Below are 17,240 nucleotides of genomic sequence, written 5' to 3' on the forward strand. Positions count from 1 at the left end.
GAAGACACAAATTAGTTCAGCAACTTAAAATGTCTTCCCATAAGCTTAAATTGGGGGTCATGACCTCAGACATCCTTTCATATACCCTTCACAGGCAAATGTAGTGAAGACACTAAAATCTGAGGCTAGAAGTTATTAACTATGACTAGGCTGACACATGCTTGGAGAGTTCACATACTATCTCCACAGTTCAGAACTTTCTAGGAATAGTCCTAAAAAATCTCAAGCACACAACGTGTATTCTTAAATATGGTTTAATACTCTTCTCCATTTCTGTACATCACAACACCAAGATTTCGCTGCTTAGGATCTCTCTGTAGAGGCTATAGAGAATGCAAAGGCTATGGTTTTCACCCCCTCTTATTTATGTGTTTGTATGTGTAAGTGTAATACATATCAGTATATATTGATACACACATCAATATATAATGCAATATATATCACCGAAGAGAACACATTGATTAAAGAAATACAAAAATTTGGCATCATTTCCAAACTTAAATAGTAAAAATAAAACTACAAAAGGAGCTGCATACCCTAAACGTATCATGTGAAACAAGCATATTCAAAAATGTAAATTTACATCCAATTTCTCTGGTCTTGTCATATCACATTAGACCCATTTACAATGGCAAAACCCTAAGGTACTGCTGTGAAGAGAGAGTGTTTGCTCGCTCTTGGGTGTTCTGCAAACAAACAGCAGAGCCCAAAGCAAAAGCCTGTTCCGGTGAAGCCTCCCATGTTGGTGAACACCAAAGAATTGACTTCTCACTGGGGGTTGAGACATCAGGTTATACATCGACAGACAATCATTTGGACCTCAGAGTACAGTGTGAAAATCAGAAGATTTACATTTAAGACATACCCTTCATTCAAGTGAAACAGGATTATTGGAACGATAGGCAGGTCTGCAACCTGGGAACAAGGAGCTGGTTCAGACCAATAAAGCTACAAGCGACTGAGTCAAGTCAGTGAAGAACAGCAGTCAGGCACTAAAGTGTTAAAAGTACCCAATATGAAAACCAAATGCACCCCACTAACTGATCAGTGTGGGGGTGATACCAATTGACTTTTAAAACCTTTGGTCCTTCAAAGTCCATTTGGTATACTTTTTTCCATTGCTACCACTGGGCACACCCTACACACTGTTCACTACCACCGCCTCGGGCACACCACGACCTTACATGTTAGCTGGGGCCAAGTCCCACTTACAGCCCAGCTGCGAAACTTAAGCTTCAGGTTTTCAGGCCCACTTTTGGATCCAACATGGTTATTTTGTGCCGGAAGCTGTGTCCCATCCCTTCCCACCCCTGCCCTGCCCACCCCCCTCCCATAATTTCTCATGAGAGGTGCTCGTTAAGTCCCACATTTGAAACAGTTCCTCCAACCCCACCAGGAGGTCAGGGGTTTATAATTACATGCAGTCATACATGTCTTGTCTGTCGTTCCTGTGAAAACCTTGCAATTCATTTTTTAAAAATCAAAACATTCACATAATCTCATGCCATCCAACACAAGAAAAACACGACCACCTCCCTTTCACCAAGGATAACCCAAGCAAAATAAAATATTCTTTAAATTTCTTTGCTTCCACTTAAATTGCATTTTTTATTTCTCCCAATCCCAGCAATAGCACAGAAGCCCCGTCATATTCATCCCAAACTGGTTTCTAGTAGGCTAAGAGAACTCTTGTCAAAGCAATTGATGCTAAGAGTTCTCAAAACCCTGGGCACAAGAGCGCCTGCAAAACAGATGGAAAGAAACAGTGCACTGACCTAAACACTTCTCATGTCAGTTTGACTTTGCAATGCAGTTTGCATCCTTGAAACTGACAGTCTGGAGAGGGAGGGGTATTGAGAGGGAGTGAAGTTGAAATTGCCTCCTATTAGCTCACCCTTTCAACATTAAACAGAGACCGAGAGAGAAATGGTTCCAATATTTCACCACATATATTTCTTCTTATGCAGTCTAAGCTGAGAATGCCATGTAAATGGGTCACTGCGAAATGCAGCAATTTAATTTTTCTCCAATCAAAATAAGAAACAAACCAGTATGATCTCATTTCTATTAACTTTTGAAGGTTTACAGCAGTTAAAGTATTTTTGCTTCTATGTATGAAGGTTAAAAAAATCATTTTTTTTTTCATAAAATACAAGAGCAACCAATTCCACCATCGAGTAAAAGTAAAAACTGGGATTCTTGTTTAAATTAGTCCAAAGTGGCATTTAGGAACTTAGTTGTAGGCTGCTGCGCTGACACCATGACAAACCAAAGTGTAGGGTTGGGTCTGGTTTTGTTTCGGTTTTCTTTTCAATATCCAATGCTCATGGATTAAGTTCTGGAAACGTTCCAATTGTAAGGCAGGGATCTGTTTGGATTCCACCACGGGTATGCTCCTTGGGTTGGATGCTGGAGGGCGAGGCACGTTTTGCCGGACCCATGTCGACTACCTAGTAGTCATCAAGGTCAAAAAATTCATCATCTCCTCCTTGGTATTCCATTCCCTGGAAATCTACTCGGTACCGCAAGATACCTATGGAAACAAACCAAAAAGTAACTAAGCCACCGATGTTCATGGGATCATCTGGTTCACGGTAATAGGAGCAGTTCCCTTGAAGCAGCACAGAAAGCAGACAGGTGATAACAAAATGGTCCAAATGAAGAACCCGCACTATGAGCTGTCCCAACCTCCTGCCTCAGTGATGACAAACATACCTCAAATCTGAAGTCATTTTATTTTGGGATAGCCAGGAAAAGAGCTAGCTGGAAACCCAGGTTTTAAGTTTAGTTTTCTGATTTTCTACTCACCTCCAATTCCACCAAATCCTTTCACAAATTGAGATCCTTCTTGGGACTTATCTGTGACAATTTCCAACGTAGCTCCAAACTTTTTGTAGTTGTTAGCAAACCATTCCAGTAAGGGCATGCTCTCAATTAGCTCATGTTCTTGTCCTGTCTACAGCCGTGACCATAAGGTACAGAAAGGATGAGATTAGACTATATGAAAACCTAGAATCCCCTTCTGCCCTGACCTCCATCACTCCTATTCTCCTTTTCCTCTTATCACGTGTATATATAAAGCACTTTAAGTGAACTGTGGTCTCTGGTCACTTGATTCTAGTAGCACAAAAATTTGGAGTCTTTCTCAGGATCTCACTTCAGTAATGAAATGTCAATACACTTAGCAGTTTTTCAATTTATGCCTTTTTGTTGTTTTTTGAAGTTGGGCCGTTATATCTCTAGGAGCACTTGTTCAACAGCCCAGAAGAGACTTGCTAGAACTGCTTTTAGGAGAAGCCTTGTAAAAAAAACTCCTTCCACACAGAATTTGAAGATGCTAATGTTTAATGGGATCTCTACTGGGCAGGTGATGCTGTAAGCTGTAGTGATGCATTATGACTAAACAGCAGAAGTCATTTCTGTAATGGAGTTAGTAAGATGAAACAAAGAGAACAGCACAAGTTTCACATGCCAGGAGTGGCACTGTCTAATAAAATCTACTTCCTTACTATTTCAAGGATGAAATGTTTTCCTGATTGTTTAACTGCTTTGAAAGTAAGGAACTGGGACTTCCCTGGTGGCTCAATGGGTTAAAAGCACAGCACTTTGAAGCTGGCTACAACTGCTTCAGCAGGAGTTCGATCTCCAGCCAGGGAGGTGACCCACATGGCACAGCAAACCTCTCCTGCCTCTTCCCCCTCAGCAGTGTACTTCGTCAATCTGCCTGTTCTGCTCCCCACTCTGTCTCTGGTGAATCCTCTTATTGCCCCTGCACTTCTGGCTTATACCCCAGTTCTGTATGCAAAAATAAATAAATAAATCTTAAAAAAAGGTAAGAAACTGCAGTATACTACTGTGTGTTCTTCCTTGGGATCAGATCAGTATGTGGCAGACGGTAGCTCATCACTTTCCAATGCCTCCAATATGAAAGCAAAGAGGGTTGATGATAAAATGATTCCTAAAATCATGCACTATATGCTCCTAGAACTTTAACGTCTGGACTGGTTGCATTAGAAAAATCACAAAAATCAAGGAAATCACATACCTCTTTGTCTGTGAAATGAGATTTATCCTTCTCTTGTTCTGGAGTAAGATAGAGAATTTTCTCCTCTGTAGTACAGGGAAAAAATGTGTTAATCTGGTTTTCACAAATGAATAGGTTTAAGTCCCACTAGACGAGGTTGGGTTAGAGCAAAAGGATCAAAAACTTATTCTATTAACCTTATTTTCAAAAGCCTGTCAATCAGCATGCATAGAGATATATATTTTGTTTTTGTCACAGTAAAATGACAAAATCATCTAAGATACAGTCCTTGTCTTCAGAAAACAATCTTAAGCAGGCATCATATATTTCAAACAGAAAAATCTATGCAAGGATGTGTCACACAGGGGTGAGGTGAATAAGTGAGGTACATAGAGCATCTGCTTTCTGACTGCTCCTGAGATCAACTATCTTGCCCAAATTTCCAACCCAGATTTCCTGAAAACATAGGTCAGTAGAAACCAGCAATCTTATTTTCTAATGATCATACCTTCTGTGCCTTGGCAATGAAGAACATATCTCATTATATCCAGATTTTCATAGACTATTAGAATCTCTACAGCTCCCATTTCTAAAGCCTTTAGTGTATCTTCAACTCCAAAACAGTACTTGCCCGTGTCCTGGCTGATTTCATCAAAGTATCGTCCTGTGATTAGGGACAGGTCACAGTAAGGACATAAATTAGTTTCCTTTGTAGTTATATAACCCCCCCACCCCACATACACTCAAAATCAGAGAAAGAGAGAGAGAACCCACCAAAAACCTAAAAATTAATTAAATGTAAAATCTGTGAAAGAAACTCTAGCATTAGTTGAAACTTCAGAAATCAACTCTCAAGTACATTTGGGCCAAATACTTAGGCCCATGGAACGAGTACATGCTCAGTTAAGTCACAAACAAGACAAAATAATGGGCAAATTAAACTTTCAGTGAGGCTTTCTATTCATCACTGTCCAGGGATAATTAACATGGGAAGTAAGACTGAAGTGTGGTTCTTTTGTCAAAGGGAAAGAGTGGAAAAAGTCTTTTCATATATTATAATCACATACATGCACACATAAGACCACTCCACAGAATACTTAATTGATTTAGATACCTATTAATTTCTTCTCTTGAATGAATTTCACGTTAGAGAGGACTTCAGTAGATAATTCAATAGCTTGGTTAAATCCATTTTCACCACCATAGGATATATCAACTAATTTTAAAACTTTTGACTGCAACCTCTACACATAGAAAGAGAGAAAACATCATCAGCAACTCAAAATATCTTTATCAAGACCTACTAACTCTGAAAGGCTTGTATAGCACAGCAACTTGACAATGAAGTCTGAAGAGGTAAGGAACCCAATTTACTCATGAACTGGCCTCAGTGGACAGTAACTGCTAGAATAAACTTTCCCAGCCAGTCATTTCATACTCTATTAAACCTGTAAGAGGTCAACTCACAAAGCCATGAAAGTCAAGTTTCCTGTAAATGAAAGGAGGAGGGGCTTTCCTGGAGGTATAAGGATTAAATTTTCAGCATTATCAAGCTGTTGCTACTCACTGGGGAAACTACATGGCACAGCAGACCTCTCCTGTCTCACCTGCTGCTTCCCTCAGAAGTGTACTTCAGTGGATCTCCCTGTTCTGCTCCCCACTGTCTCTGGTGAACCCTCTCACTCCCTGTACCTCTGGTCTACACCCAGTTCTATGCCTAAATAAAGTAAAATAATCCTTAAAAGACAAAAAAAAAAAAAAAAAAAAAAAAAAAAGGGGTAAACGTACTCTTGATTAAAAAATAAATGAAAGGGGAGCTATTGATTTCTTAGATATAAGTAAGGTGGGAGAAGACAAAACGAAGCTTGTAGTTTATCCCCTTTATGGAACAATAACCTAATGCATATGGCTGAGTCTATGTAATAAACCAAAAGCTCTTTCAGATCAAATGTCTGAGGGCAAATCAATTCTACAATTTATCTGAGAGTTTTACTCTTTATTTCCAGAAATAAATACAAGGTTAGGAAATACCAGCTCCCATTTTCTCCAAAATCTAGTAAGTCTTAAAGCCAATTACGGTAAACCACTAAACCAGAAGCCTTCTAAGGGCTCAGAAAGACCCTTAACCAAAACAGCTAGGATTTCAAAAGGAGAAAAATGGGGAAATGTACTCAGAATTCCATGGACATTTAACTTAGAGATAGGTTTTTTAATAGAGGAACTAGATCACTGTAAAAGGAAAAAGATTTGCCTAAACCAGATGTGCTGAAAGGACTCTTTCTATCCTGAAACTAACAGCATTTCCTTCTCACTTACCTGGTCAAACATGTCAGATTGACTTAGTTCAGTTTTAAAATCAGCTGATCCAGCTAAAACGAGACCAGCCACATTCACTTTGTCCCCGGAAATAAACAGCTGCACAGCCGTCTCAGCTACTTTCCGAACATAGTTATGTCGCTTTTCCATTCTTAAACGCGCAAAACGCAAGGCTGATTGACCTCCTCTTCCTTTAACACAAAAAAAGTGGTGAGAGAAAAAAGGCAATAAATACAAGATGCTTTGTTAATTAGCAAGTAACTAAATAAGTATGTCATCATCCAAGAAAAGACAAAGGGAAAAATATCTATTCTGGGGCCTCGTTAGTGGTGTAGGAGTCAAGTCTCTGCACTATCACCGCTATGACCTGGGTTCACTCCCTAGCCAGGGAGCTGACCCACATGGTACAGTAGAACTCTTCTATCTTGCCTGCTGCCCCACTTAGTGGTGTAATTCAGTAGATCTGCCTGTTCCACTCCTCACTATGTCTCTGGTGAATCCTCTTAGCCTTGGACCTCTGGCCTACAACCCAGTTCTTTTATGCAAAAAAATAAAAAAAGACTTCTGTTAAATGTTTTACATAAACTGCTACTCATTTTTTGAATGATTATTGATTCTCAGGGCTAAAGAAGGGCCACAAACACCAATGATGTCATGATATTTCTCCCATCATCTAGATTTACTCCCCCCCACTATACTATTTTTGTTTCTTTAATGCTAGATCCAAAGCAATGGGGCTCATATTATCTATTACCATATTATCTATTACTCATATTATCTATTACCATGTTTCTTTGGGAGATCCACGGTGAATTTGTGCAGAACTTCTCTTGTGTTTCCTTGGAGTGTGCCAAAAAGTGCACCACTACCATCTATTACAATGAAGCCAAATTTGCTATCATCAGAAAGTAGTGCTGTAAGAGCCTGAAAAAACACAGGAACCACACAATAAATCCCAAAGCTTTGCCAGGGTCATGAGAAAATCTGAAATTATTTTCTTTAATCCTACTCAGAATGATATGTATATCAAAACAAGCAAACAAACCCCCAAAACTATTGTATGGAATGATTTACAGATTTCAGCCATAAATATTTTACTCATGTGTAACAAATCTTAAGTTAGTAGGAAGGGAATAAAAATTCCAACTATACCTGTGAATTCTTTCAACATACCTGACCTGGGTACATGAAAACAAAACCAATACAGTTATAGGGCTCAAATTCATCCTAATTTTTGATTTGGTTTAGACTGACAGTTCTGCTCCCTACTCTGTCTCTGGTGAACCCTTTCATTGCCCCTGTACCTCTGGCCTGTACCCCAGTTCTGTATGCATACAAAAATAAATCTAAAAACAAAAAGTCTAACCTTTGGTCCAAAAGTTGCATTTCTGTTGTCAACAATAATCCCAGGGACTCCCTGGTAGCCCAAAAACTTAAGTCTTAGCACTATGTGGCTATATGAGTGGCTCCGGTTCTATCCCCGCTAGGGGATACAATCCACGTGGTATAGCAGACCGCTCCTGTCTCACCCTCTGCTGTCCTCAGCAATGTCTTTCAGTCCATTTGCCTGGTCTGTTCCCCTCTTTGTCTCTGATGGATTCTCTCACCCCCTGCATCTCTGGTCTGTTCCCCATTTCTTGTATGAATAAATAAATCTTTAAAAAAACAAAACCAAACCAATAGTCCCAGCATTAATGGGCAGAGTTTGGAGGTCATGATGGTAAATGAAGATATCCTGACAATTCCAGAGTCTAATTACAAAACCCAGATAATAGTCTATAAAAGATAGTTTTGGGTCTCCATGGTGGTGCAGGGGTTAAAATCTCAGTGCTGTCAGGCTACTGCCAGCCACAAAGGCACTGAGTTCGACTCTCTGTCCCCATCTCTGTATGTATGAGTAAATAAATCTTTTTTTACAATTTCCAGTTTTGAATGGTTTCATTTAAATATTGTGCCTTAAACATACACTGATACAAAGATATAAACCTCAACTACATTTTCAAAAGTATTATAGGTAATATTTGTTTATGGGGGATGGAGGACGCAAATCCTCCTGTGTTAGCCACCTGAAAGATCAAATGCTGAAACTGCGTTGGGACTCAACTGAGAGGCAGTTTTCTTGATGGAATTTGAATACTAACTGCTAGGTGACAATCTCTTAAGAAATTATAGTCATTTCTGAAAATAGCTCTTTCAAGAACTGACTAGAAAGCAGATTAATCATTAAGAATCACTCTTTAATCTACCCCTGCTTAATAACTGACATTAAGACCCCTCTCTTGGTGGTGGCTCAAGGGGTTAAAGAGCAGCACTATAAAGCGCTTCACAGCCGGTGCAGCATGAATTCCATTCTGGCAAGGGGGGTAACCCACATGACATTGCAGACTTCTCCTGTCTTGCTCTCCATGGTGGGTTTCAGTCTATCTGCCTGTCAGTTCCCCACTCTGTTTCTGGTGAATTCTCTCACCTCCTGTACCCCAGTCCTTGTATGCATACATAAATAAATCTTAAAAAAAAAAATGACATGTATATTGCACATGTTAAAATTCCTGCCTTATGTAACCATCTGTTGGGTAGCTTGATTAACTTAGGCTTTCTGTGTGTGTGTGTAATACTTTAAGGTGGTTTTTTTTTTTTTAAATTTTTTACATTGTTCTTCATTTTGTGCATTTTTTCATCTCGGTTGTAATCACCATGGAATTCCCATCACCAATTTGCCCGTGTGTCATCATCTTAGTCCTGTGTACTCTTCCCACCCCATCCTAGATTTGATCCTATTCCCCCTCTCCTTCCCCATAAGTTGTCTCTGGTTTATAGTTGTTCATTATTTTTCATTTTTTCTTTATTCCAATTGCATCCCCCTCTCCTGGAACCACCCGATATTTTTTTTCTTTCTGGAGGCTTTCTTTTTCAAAAAGATTTATTAATGCATACAAGAGCTGGGGTATAGGCCAGAGGTGTGGAGGGGTGAAAAGATTCACCAGAGAGAGTGGGAAGAGCAGGCAGATTGAGTGGAATACATTGCTGAGGGGAGCAGCGGGTGTGACAGGAAAGGTCTGCTGTGTCATGTGGGTCAGCTCCCTGGCAGAGCATCCAATTCCTGCTGCAGTGGCTTCTGATAGCTTCTTAGTGCTGAGACTTAACCATTTATACAACCAACTACCATCCAACTGGAATTGGACTTCCTGTCAAGTTAGCAAAAACCACCCATTGTAAACTGTGCTGACAAATGTCAGTTCTAATTCTAATATAGAAGTTTTTCCTCTGTGTTGGTAAAAGGAAGGAGACTGAACTAGAAACCAGCTATGAATTCATGATTGTTCTACTGTTGACTGATTTAGGTCACTCTAATGAGGTTTCCTTTCCACCCTAAAGTTCATCTTATGGCAGGTCTGTCAGTCAAAAGTTTCATGGTGGGAAAAAAAAACCTCTTACAATCCTGCTACTAAAGAGATTGCAATTATGAGTTATAAACAAATGGTGGAAAGAATATAGGCAAATATGGGTATTCAGGGAGAGAAGGGGTCAGGTAGCCAATTATTTCTTCATCTCTAATCAGTTTTCCAAATTCAGCTCAAGCACTTGCCTCAAAAATGCTGAATTATATATCAGAGAATCATAATGTAAACTCCTTTTTTTAAAAAACAGCCAGACTTGTAAAACAATCAATAATTTAGTAAACAATGCAATTCCTCGAAAGATTAAGCCAAATATAGATAAAACATTGCAAGGGCTTTCCCCAGTGATGCAACAGACTAAAGCACAGCAATATGAAGCTATCAGCAGCCACTGTGGCACGAGTTCGAGTCCCAGACAAGGAGGTGACCCACATGGCATGGCAGGGCAAATTATTTCTTGACCTGCCTGTTGCTTGCTCCCTTCAGTAGTATATATCAGTAGATCCACCTGTTCTGTCCCTCACTGTCGCTGGTAAATCCTCTCATACCGCCCCCTGCACCTGTGGCCTGTACCCCAGTTCTTGTAAGCATAAATAAGTAGATCTTTAAAAAAAATAAAAATTGCAAGTATCTGTCAGTAAAAAGGAAGAATGATACATACATTAGGGACAAACCTTGAAAATATTAGGCTAAAGGAAAGAATGCAGTCACAAATGGACACTCACCATGATTCCATTCACATGAAAGATTCTAAGCAAATCCACTGACAGAAAGGAGATGTGTAGTAGCTTAAAACGGAAAGATCCAGGGGTGAGGACTATGAGAGACTGCTAATTTGAAAGTGGTTTCTTTTTGGGGTTATTCTTACCTCTGTATGGAATTTGTTGTCACACAAATACAATGACGTATTAATTGGTTTGAAAGGTTCAAAGTCAATGTTGACTTTCTTTTCCTTTCCTTCTTCTGTTACAATTGTACCACAGTAAACAACCAGGCCATTTGGAGGTACTGCAAATACAAACAATTTCTCTACTTAAACCCACAGCTAATCATCTTCAATTAATAGAAAATGTTTCCAAGTCTACTGTCCCTGTCCTTTTAAAATAAGACAGAAATATCTAAATCATGCAAGTATAATTCTTTCCATGATTTTGAAACTATTTTGAGATGTTTTTATATAGGAAGAGGTTCATTTGTTAAAATACAGTAAATACTACTTAACTTAAAAAAAAAATAACAACCCACAGGGATAACAACTGATATGGAAATAGATGTAAAAATAAACTATATATATATATATATACACACACACACACACACCAAATTATTAGAAAGAAATAACTTAAAGAGGGGGAGGAGAATTCCAAGGCAAAAGAGGTTGCCAAAGACTGGCTGAAGGAAAACACCAATGAGCAAAAGCATCACAGAAGAATCAAAGTTGAAAATACAACCACGACAAAGTAGAGGAGGCATATGATTGAGTAGGAGGCATATGATTGAGTTCCAATTTACCTTTGTTATAAAGTTTGAGTCTTTGCTGTACAGATGTAATGGCTCCCAGGACTGAAAGGCGGTTTACTCGTGACTTAATGTTAGATGCAGTTCCAAATTCATCTGCTAACATTTTTGCCACTCGTGAAATCTGGTCTTTGGGCGGAATGATCAATGATATCATGCTTGTGCCATTGCTGTGGAATAAAGAACATTTCAGTTTCAAGTGCCAAATAAATCATTTTAATTCATGCTTTATCACTAGTAAAGGGAGCCAGTTTGAGATGTCTCTAAAATAACAGAAGTAGATCGCTCTCAAGGAGGCAGGGATGGTGAGAGTTATACCTAGAGCTAGAGTAGTGTTCAGAACACAGGGGTGCTCACTCATTTGAATGACTACTAGCTATGGAATATTAATTATGTAAAGGCAGACAATTCAAGACATACTTTTGAAACACTTCATTTCTCAGGGATGGAGAGAGAAGCTTTGATAAAAGGGTAATAACAGGCTGGAATCTGACAGTGAACTTGGAATCTGACTGTTCTGCAGTGGCAGATGCCACCAGAGGATGATGCAACAAGCTTTCCACATTCTAGGTAAAACACTACTTATTATCACCCCATATCCCATTTTTCTTTAAATCCAAGCTTCACCGTGAAAATTTATATTCACTAAGTTAGCACCCTAAATACCTTGATAGTAGGAAAGGGGAGTCTTGGAATATATACAAGGAATCATTTCTAAACTCAACTCTGCACTGATGCCAGCAACATTATCACTTTTTACTCACACATTCTTAAGATACTGATTAACACTACTAGCTAAGAAATACTACCTTTACCTCAACATTCCTATTTCTATAGAAAGCAAACAAAATGACATTTGTCAGTTTGTCACCAATCATTAAGATAATGCAGATCCAAACACAAAACCACTTCACACCTATTAGGATCACTAGTAGCAAAATTTTGTTTTCAAAATTCTGACAACAAAGATATGGAGAAAGTAGGACCCTTAAGCATGGCAGATGGTAATGCAAAATAGTACAACATTGTGGCAGTTCCTCAAGTAACTAAAGACTAAATTATAAATACCACTTTCTGGAATTACACCTCAAAGAGTGAAAGCTAGGTATCAAATAGATACATGTGCACTAAAGCACATCAACAACATTCACAAAAGGTGAAAGGTTGAAATAATCCAAATGTTCTTTAGTGAATGAATAATAAAAGGCCAAAGAGATACAATGAGATATTATTCATCTTTGAAGGAAATTCTGACACATGGATGAACTAAAACATGCCAGCTAAGAGAGTACGCTAGTCATAAAAGGGCAAGGACGTATGATCCCCCTTGCATGCATATAGAACTATCAACTCTAAGAGGCCTAAAGAATAGTGGCTGCCTGTGGCTGGAGGGAAGGGAAATTAGAATTTGTTTTTTAATAGGTGTACTTTCAATTTCGTAAGATGAAGAGCTCTTGAGATTAGCTGTACAGTAATGTGAAAGCACTTATTGAACAGCATAGTTAAAAATGGTAAATTTGTTATATTTTATAACAAAAATTACAGGTTAACAGCACATTCCTCTTTACTTTAAAACGACCTGAATTAATTCTTAGATGATTTTTATTTTTTTAAAATAAAACGATTCCTCAGAAGTTGTATTCCTTAAGGAGCGTTTCTTCACCTTTGACTTCCTTCCCAGTTTAAGAAATGTAAATTTAACAAACTCTTGGTACCCACTGGGTAAAACAATGGGTTATCTGGATGCACTGTACTTCACAAAAAAATGAAAACCTGTGACTCAAAGGTATCAAGAAAATGAAAAGACAACTTGCAGAATGGAGGAAAATATTTGCCAATTTACACATCTGACAAAGCACTTATATCTGGAATATATAAAGAACTCTCATAACCCAGCAACAAAAAGACAACTCATATAAAAAACAGTTTGCAAAGGACTTTAATAGACACTTTCCAAAGACAAACTTTTCCCTAATTACTGAGTCTGCATAATTCACAACAGAATCTCACATACCCAAGTGTCCAGTAGAAGCCAGCAAGAAAAAGAAATTATAGATCGGTACAATATTAATAAGCCAAATGGGCTTATGTATCATATGACTGACAAAGAAGGGAAACGGTTCAGGAAAAGGAACAAGAAAGAAAGAAAAACCCCTATCAGCTTTATACTACATCTACATATGCAGTCCTCTATTCAAATAGAAACACCTTTGTATATAGCAAAACTAATTTCACAAATGCGTACCACTTATTTATTTCCCCTTATTATTAGCACAAGAAACAGGCTCATTTATAGGAGACATGCCCTCTGAAAGCTTTGCTACTAGTGGTAAATTCCAAAGGCATTGTCTCTAACTAAGGAAAATATACATTTTCTTTATAAGCAGATAAAATAACCAACCCTTCCATTATCAAAATCCATTGTGATCAGATATTATACTGGGAAAACCCAGCACTATTTCTGTTGGTGTTTATACTCAAAGCCTAGAAGCCTGGTTTAAAGCCTTTGTGGTACTTTAATTAAAACTTGGTAAAATGAGTAATGATAGTACAAGATCAATTATGGTGTGTGCTCTGCTGCCACCCCTTGGATCGGGGAGCAAGTACTCTAGCCAAACCAGAGAATAAAAAGAACCTGTAAGGACCCCCAGTTGTCAAAGGCAAAATGATCACAAAACAAGTTTGTTTCCAAAGTATGATTTCTACAAAAGTCATCCAAACCACCAAATCTGACCTCTTTCATAGTTATTTCTTCATCTACATTAATATGCAGTCCTCTATTCAAATCAGCTCAAATTTCAAACACAATACTAACATACTAGAGTGATTCAGAATAAACCCCTGGCTCAAGTATATACACAGTTATATTGTAAAATGTCTTTATTTTAAATTTCATAGCACTACACAAAAGGAACTTTTCTAAACTAGGACAAGAAAAAAAAAATCAAAAGCTTAGTTATGTATAATTCTGTGGCCACATTCAAATTTCTCAACTAGATGATAAAAGAATTCTCAAAAGACACCTATTATTATTATCCACACAGCTCCTTATAGTGAATGTTCTTTGAGACTAAGTGCCATCTGTCTTTCTCTACAGAGGGTTTAACTTATTACATAATATAACAAGAAGGGGTGGGAAGACAGGTACATCTGACACAAGGCTTGTAAATGTATGAACATGCATAATATGAAAATATATACAATGGGGAAAACAGAAAACAGACACTTCTGAATATAATCTTTCCTGGCGTATGCTTGTTTTTAGAAGAACAATTTTCCAGAGAGCGTATTTCTCTACTTTCTGGGCTCTTGGAAATCTTTAGAGACTAAAGGAGTTATTTCTCAAAAGCATGAAGTTTTTAAAAGTTGACATGCTCTGATTTACAGAGTAGTTTCCTAGGAGATGGAACTAGAACTAGCCAAGAGGCAATCAGCAGGGAGTGGGATGAGCAGGGCTCCTGCAAGAGCAGAGGCAGCGGCCCCGAGCTCAGAAGAGGACAGGCACCAACAAATTCAAGATTTCTGACTAAAGGAGAGTTGGGACAAATTACTTGGTGAGGTCAAAATGCCTAGAGGAAATCCTTACAGCAAGACAATCACTGGAGGACAAAGTTGTGACCTTAAGATAAGCAGTTACATATTTTCTACTGCAGATAGGTTAAGAAGATAGGCATTTTTTAAGCAACTTTGCCCAGAGGTGGGCAACCTTACAGTCTTGTCAACAAAGTAGTGAAGATACTTAAGAACATAATCTCATTATAGAATTCCACTTAAAAAAAAAAAAAAAAGGTCCAAAAGTATAGAGAGCCAAATGTTTTGATATATATTTACCAATGTGCCAAATCTGAAAACACTTAGTTTCGGTCTCTTACTCTTTCTGAATTTTGACTTAAAGTAAAAAATTACTTGTTATTTTCCCTACATACCCTGTGGTAAAACCTTAAATTTCTGAATTCACCTTTATTTTGATGCCTGACAGGAAAGAGAGGTAAGGATTACTAAAGATATGATTTCTAACTTTACAGATGGAGGCTACTTTATAATCTCTTATGTTTTCTATCCTGGATTTAATACAAGCAGATTAAAGTTTTTTCCAGGGCAGTTCCCAAACCAATCAACACTCATTTAACCTCCAACAAGTCATCAAAGCTGTCAGACCAGTTTGTGTAAACACCAAAATAAAATCAAGGAAGTGGAATATTTCATTTTCAAGTGGAGCAAACCACACACACCGGGGTATGCGAAATGAAGTTCTCCCTGAGGAGTTGCTCACTACACATATGGATTATATCCTTCTTTAATTTTTAATAGTTTTATTCACTCTTGTGCTTTGTTACAATTACTGCTTTTTCAGAATCAAAAGGCTCTCATTTAAAAGCCATGAATCATGAGGTACAGGAACGAATGATTCACAGGCAGGCTGTAGCAATCTGCTGACCAAAACACAACAGACAACAATGCGCTGCTGCTTGAGACTTCCAGGCTCTCCGCTCTCAGATTTCTTGCTATCACTTTAGGGATACTGTCCCTTATCACAGAAGGGTTCACTAAAGTTTCCACCCAAAGGACTAACATCTGAGAAATAAAGCAGCTGGGAGACAGGAGGAAGAAGCAGTTGTAAATAGACTAAATACAGACAGTAAACAAAACTGGACAAAATTTAGGAAGGAAGAGAACTAAAAGGAACAGCTGATAGTTTTCCCTTTCCTCAGCTGATAGTTGCTGTGTTTGGATGCCAGGGGCTTTTATGGTGCAGTACTAAACAGGAAAATCTAGGCACTCTTTGACCTGCAAATACCTTATCAAGGCTCACCATCAATTCAAGAACACTATGGAAAGGTTAAGTGGGAAAAACAAAACAAATGGTTACAGCAGGCTTGTCTACTGGCCAATTTGTTTTCTAAAAATGTAAAACAAATGCTCAGGTACAAAGAATAAACAAACAAACAAACAACACTTCTTCATTTATCCTGATGCAATAACTCTTGAACAGGGAGAATAAAGATAGGTGACTAATATAACAGGGAGTCTTCATTTTCAAATAGATCAAATAGAAATCTGACAGATTCTGTTACAAGGCAACCCCAATGTAAAATGGGTTGCCTGACTGTGGGTCCTCACCTCTGTGATTAAAAGGTACTTATAAACTCAACTGCAGGCACACACAAAAGGTTAATAAAGGGTTTATTTACAAAAAGGGAGTAAAAATAAAGAGCCAAATCAGTGAATGAGTCCTACCGGTTCTGCTGAGCTAGGACTCCACTATCATGGTGAAAACTGGAGAAACCCTCCCATCCCCCAAGCCCACATCTGGTAATATACCAACCCTGGCTGCTTATCTCCACCCTCAATGCCCAGCATCCTTCCTTCATGAGTTGATGACATCTTGGCTCTCTCTGGCCTGGGGCAGGGGTGGGTCCATAAAACCCACTTGTGGAGTTTGTTCAGGACATCCTTTCCCCCAACAATTCCAATAAACATATAACTACAGTTGAGAATCATTGTGTCTGGCTTGCTTTTCAAACCTTTACGCAGGGTCTCTTGGCTTGCTGATGTAAAAGATTCCATGTCCTCATCTCACCTAAAGAAAAGAAATCCACAAAACCCACTTGTTGCAGTAAACTGTGTCACAACACCTAGTAGTAACACAACCACAACAAATTGTGACTAATCAACACTCTACTTTTACAAGCCAAACATCTACTTCCTTTAAATATCCTGCCATTCACCTCATCACCTATCTATAACAGGAAATACTTTCAGGTTTAAACCAAAAAGGTCTAGAACAGGGCCCTCCCTGGTGGCGCAACGGGGTAAAGCACAACACTGAGAATCTAAAGCCACTTCCGCATGAGTTCGATTCCCGCCTGCCCTGGAGGTGACCACATGGCGCCGCCGCAGACCTCTCCTGACCCGCCCGCTGCTCCCCTCAGCAGTGTACTTCATCAATCTGCCTGTACTGTTCCCCACTCTGTCTCTGGTGA

General features: G+C 38.6%; 1 protein-coding gene across 3 annotated transcripts in view; it reads right to left on the minus strand.

Moving 5' to 3' along the window:
* Nucleotides 1-238: 238 nt before the first annotated feature.
* The window catches only part of ETF1 (eukaryotic translation termination factor 1), a 29,009-nt gene continuing 12,007 nt past the window's right edge, over nucleotides 239-17,240 (minus strand). For 2 of the 3 annotated variants that reach the window (XM_004686776.1, XM_012727985.1), the window contains 9 exons: nucleotides 11,251-11,426; nucleotides 10,607-10,746; nucleotides 7,126-7,264; nucleotides 6,341-6,531; nucleotides 5,139-5,268; nucleotides 4,533-4,688; nucleotides 4,046-4,110; nucleotides 2,809-2,956; nucleotides 239-2,533 (listed from right to left, as the gene is read on the minus strand). In XM_004686776.1, coding sequence (XP_004686833.1) covers nucleotides 2,451-2,533; nucleotides 2,809-2,956; nucleotides 4,046-4,110; nucleotides 4,533-4,688; nucleotides 5,139-5,268; nucleotides 6,341-6,531; nucleotides 7,126-7,264; nucleotides 10,607-10,746; nucleotides 11,251-11,426 — 1,228 coding nt within the window. In that variant the 3' untranslated portion in view covers nucleotides 239-2,450. Of the gene's footprint in view, nucleotides 2,534-2,808; nucleotides 2,957-4,045; nucleotides 4,111-4,532; nucleotides 4,689-5,138; nucleotides 5,269-6,340; nucleotides 6,532-7,125; nucleotides 7,265-10,606; nucleotides 10,747-11,250; nucleotides 11,427-16,781; nucleotides 16,806-17,240 lie in introns of those variants that run through there. The other variant, XM_012727986.1, reaches the window with a different exon arrangement.

This window comes from Condylura cristata, unplaced genomic scaffold (genome assembly GCF_000260355.1).
Source record: "Condylura cristata isolate star-nosed mole 26May11 unplaced genomic scaffold, ConCri1.0 scaffold00021, whole genome shotgun sequence".
In the NCBI taxonomy this organism is placed as follows: Eukaryota; Metazoa; Chordata; class Mammalia; order Eulipotyphla; family Talpidae; genus Condylura; species Condylura cristata.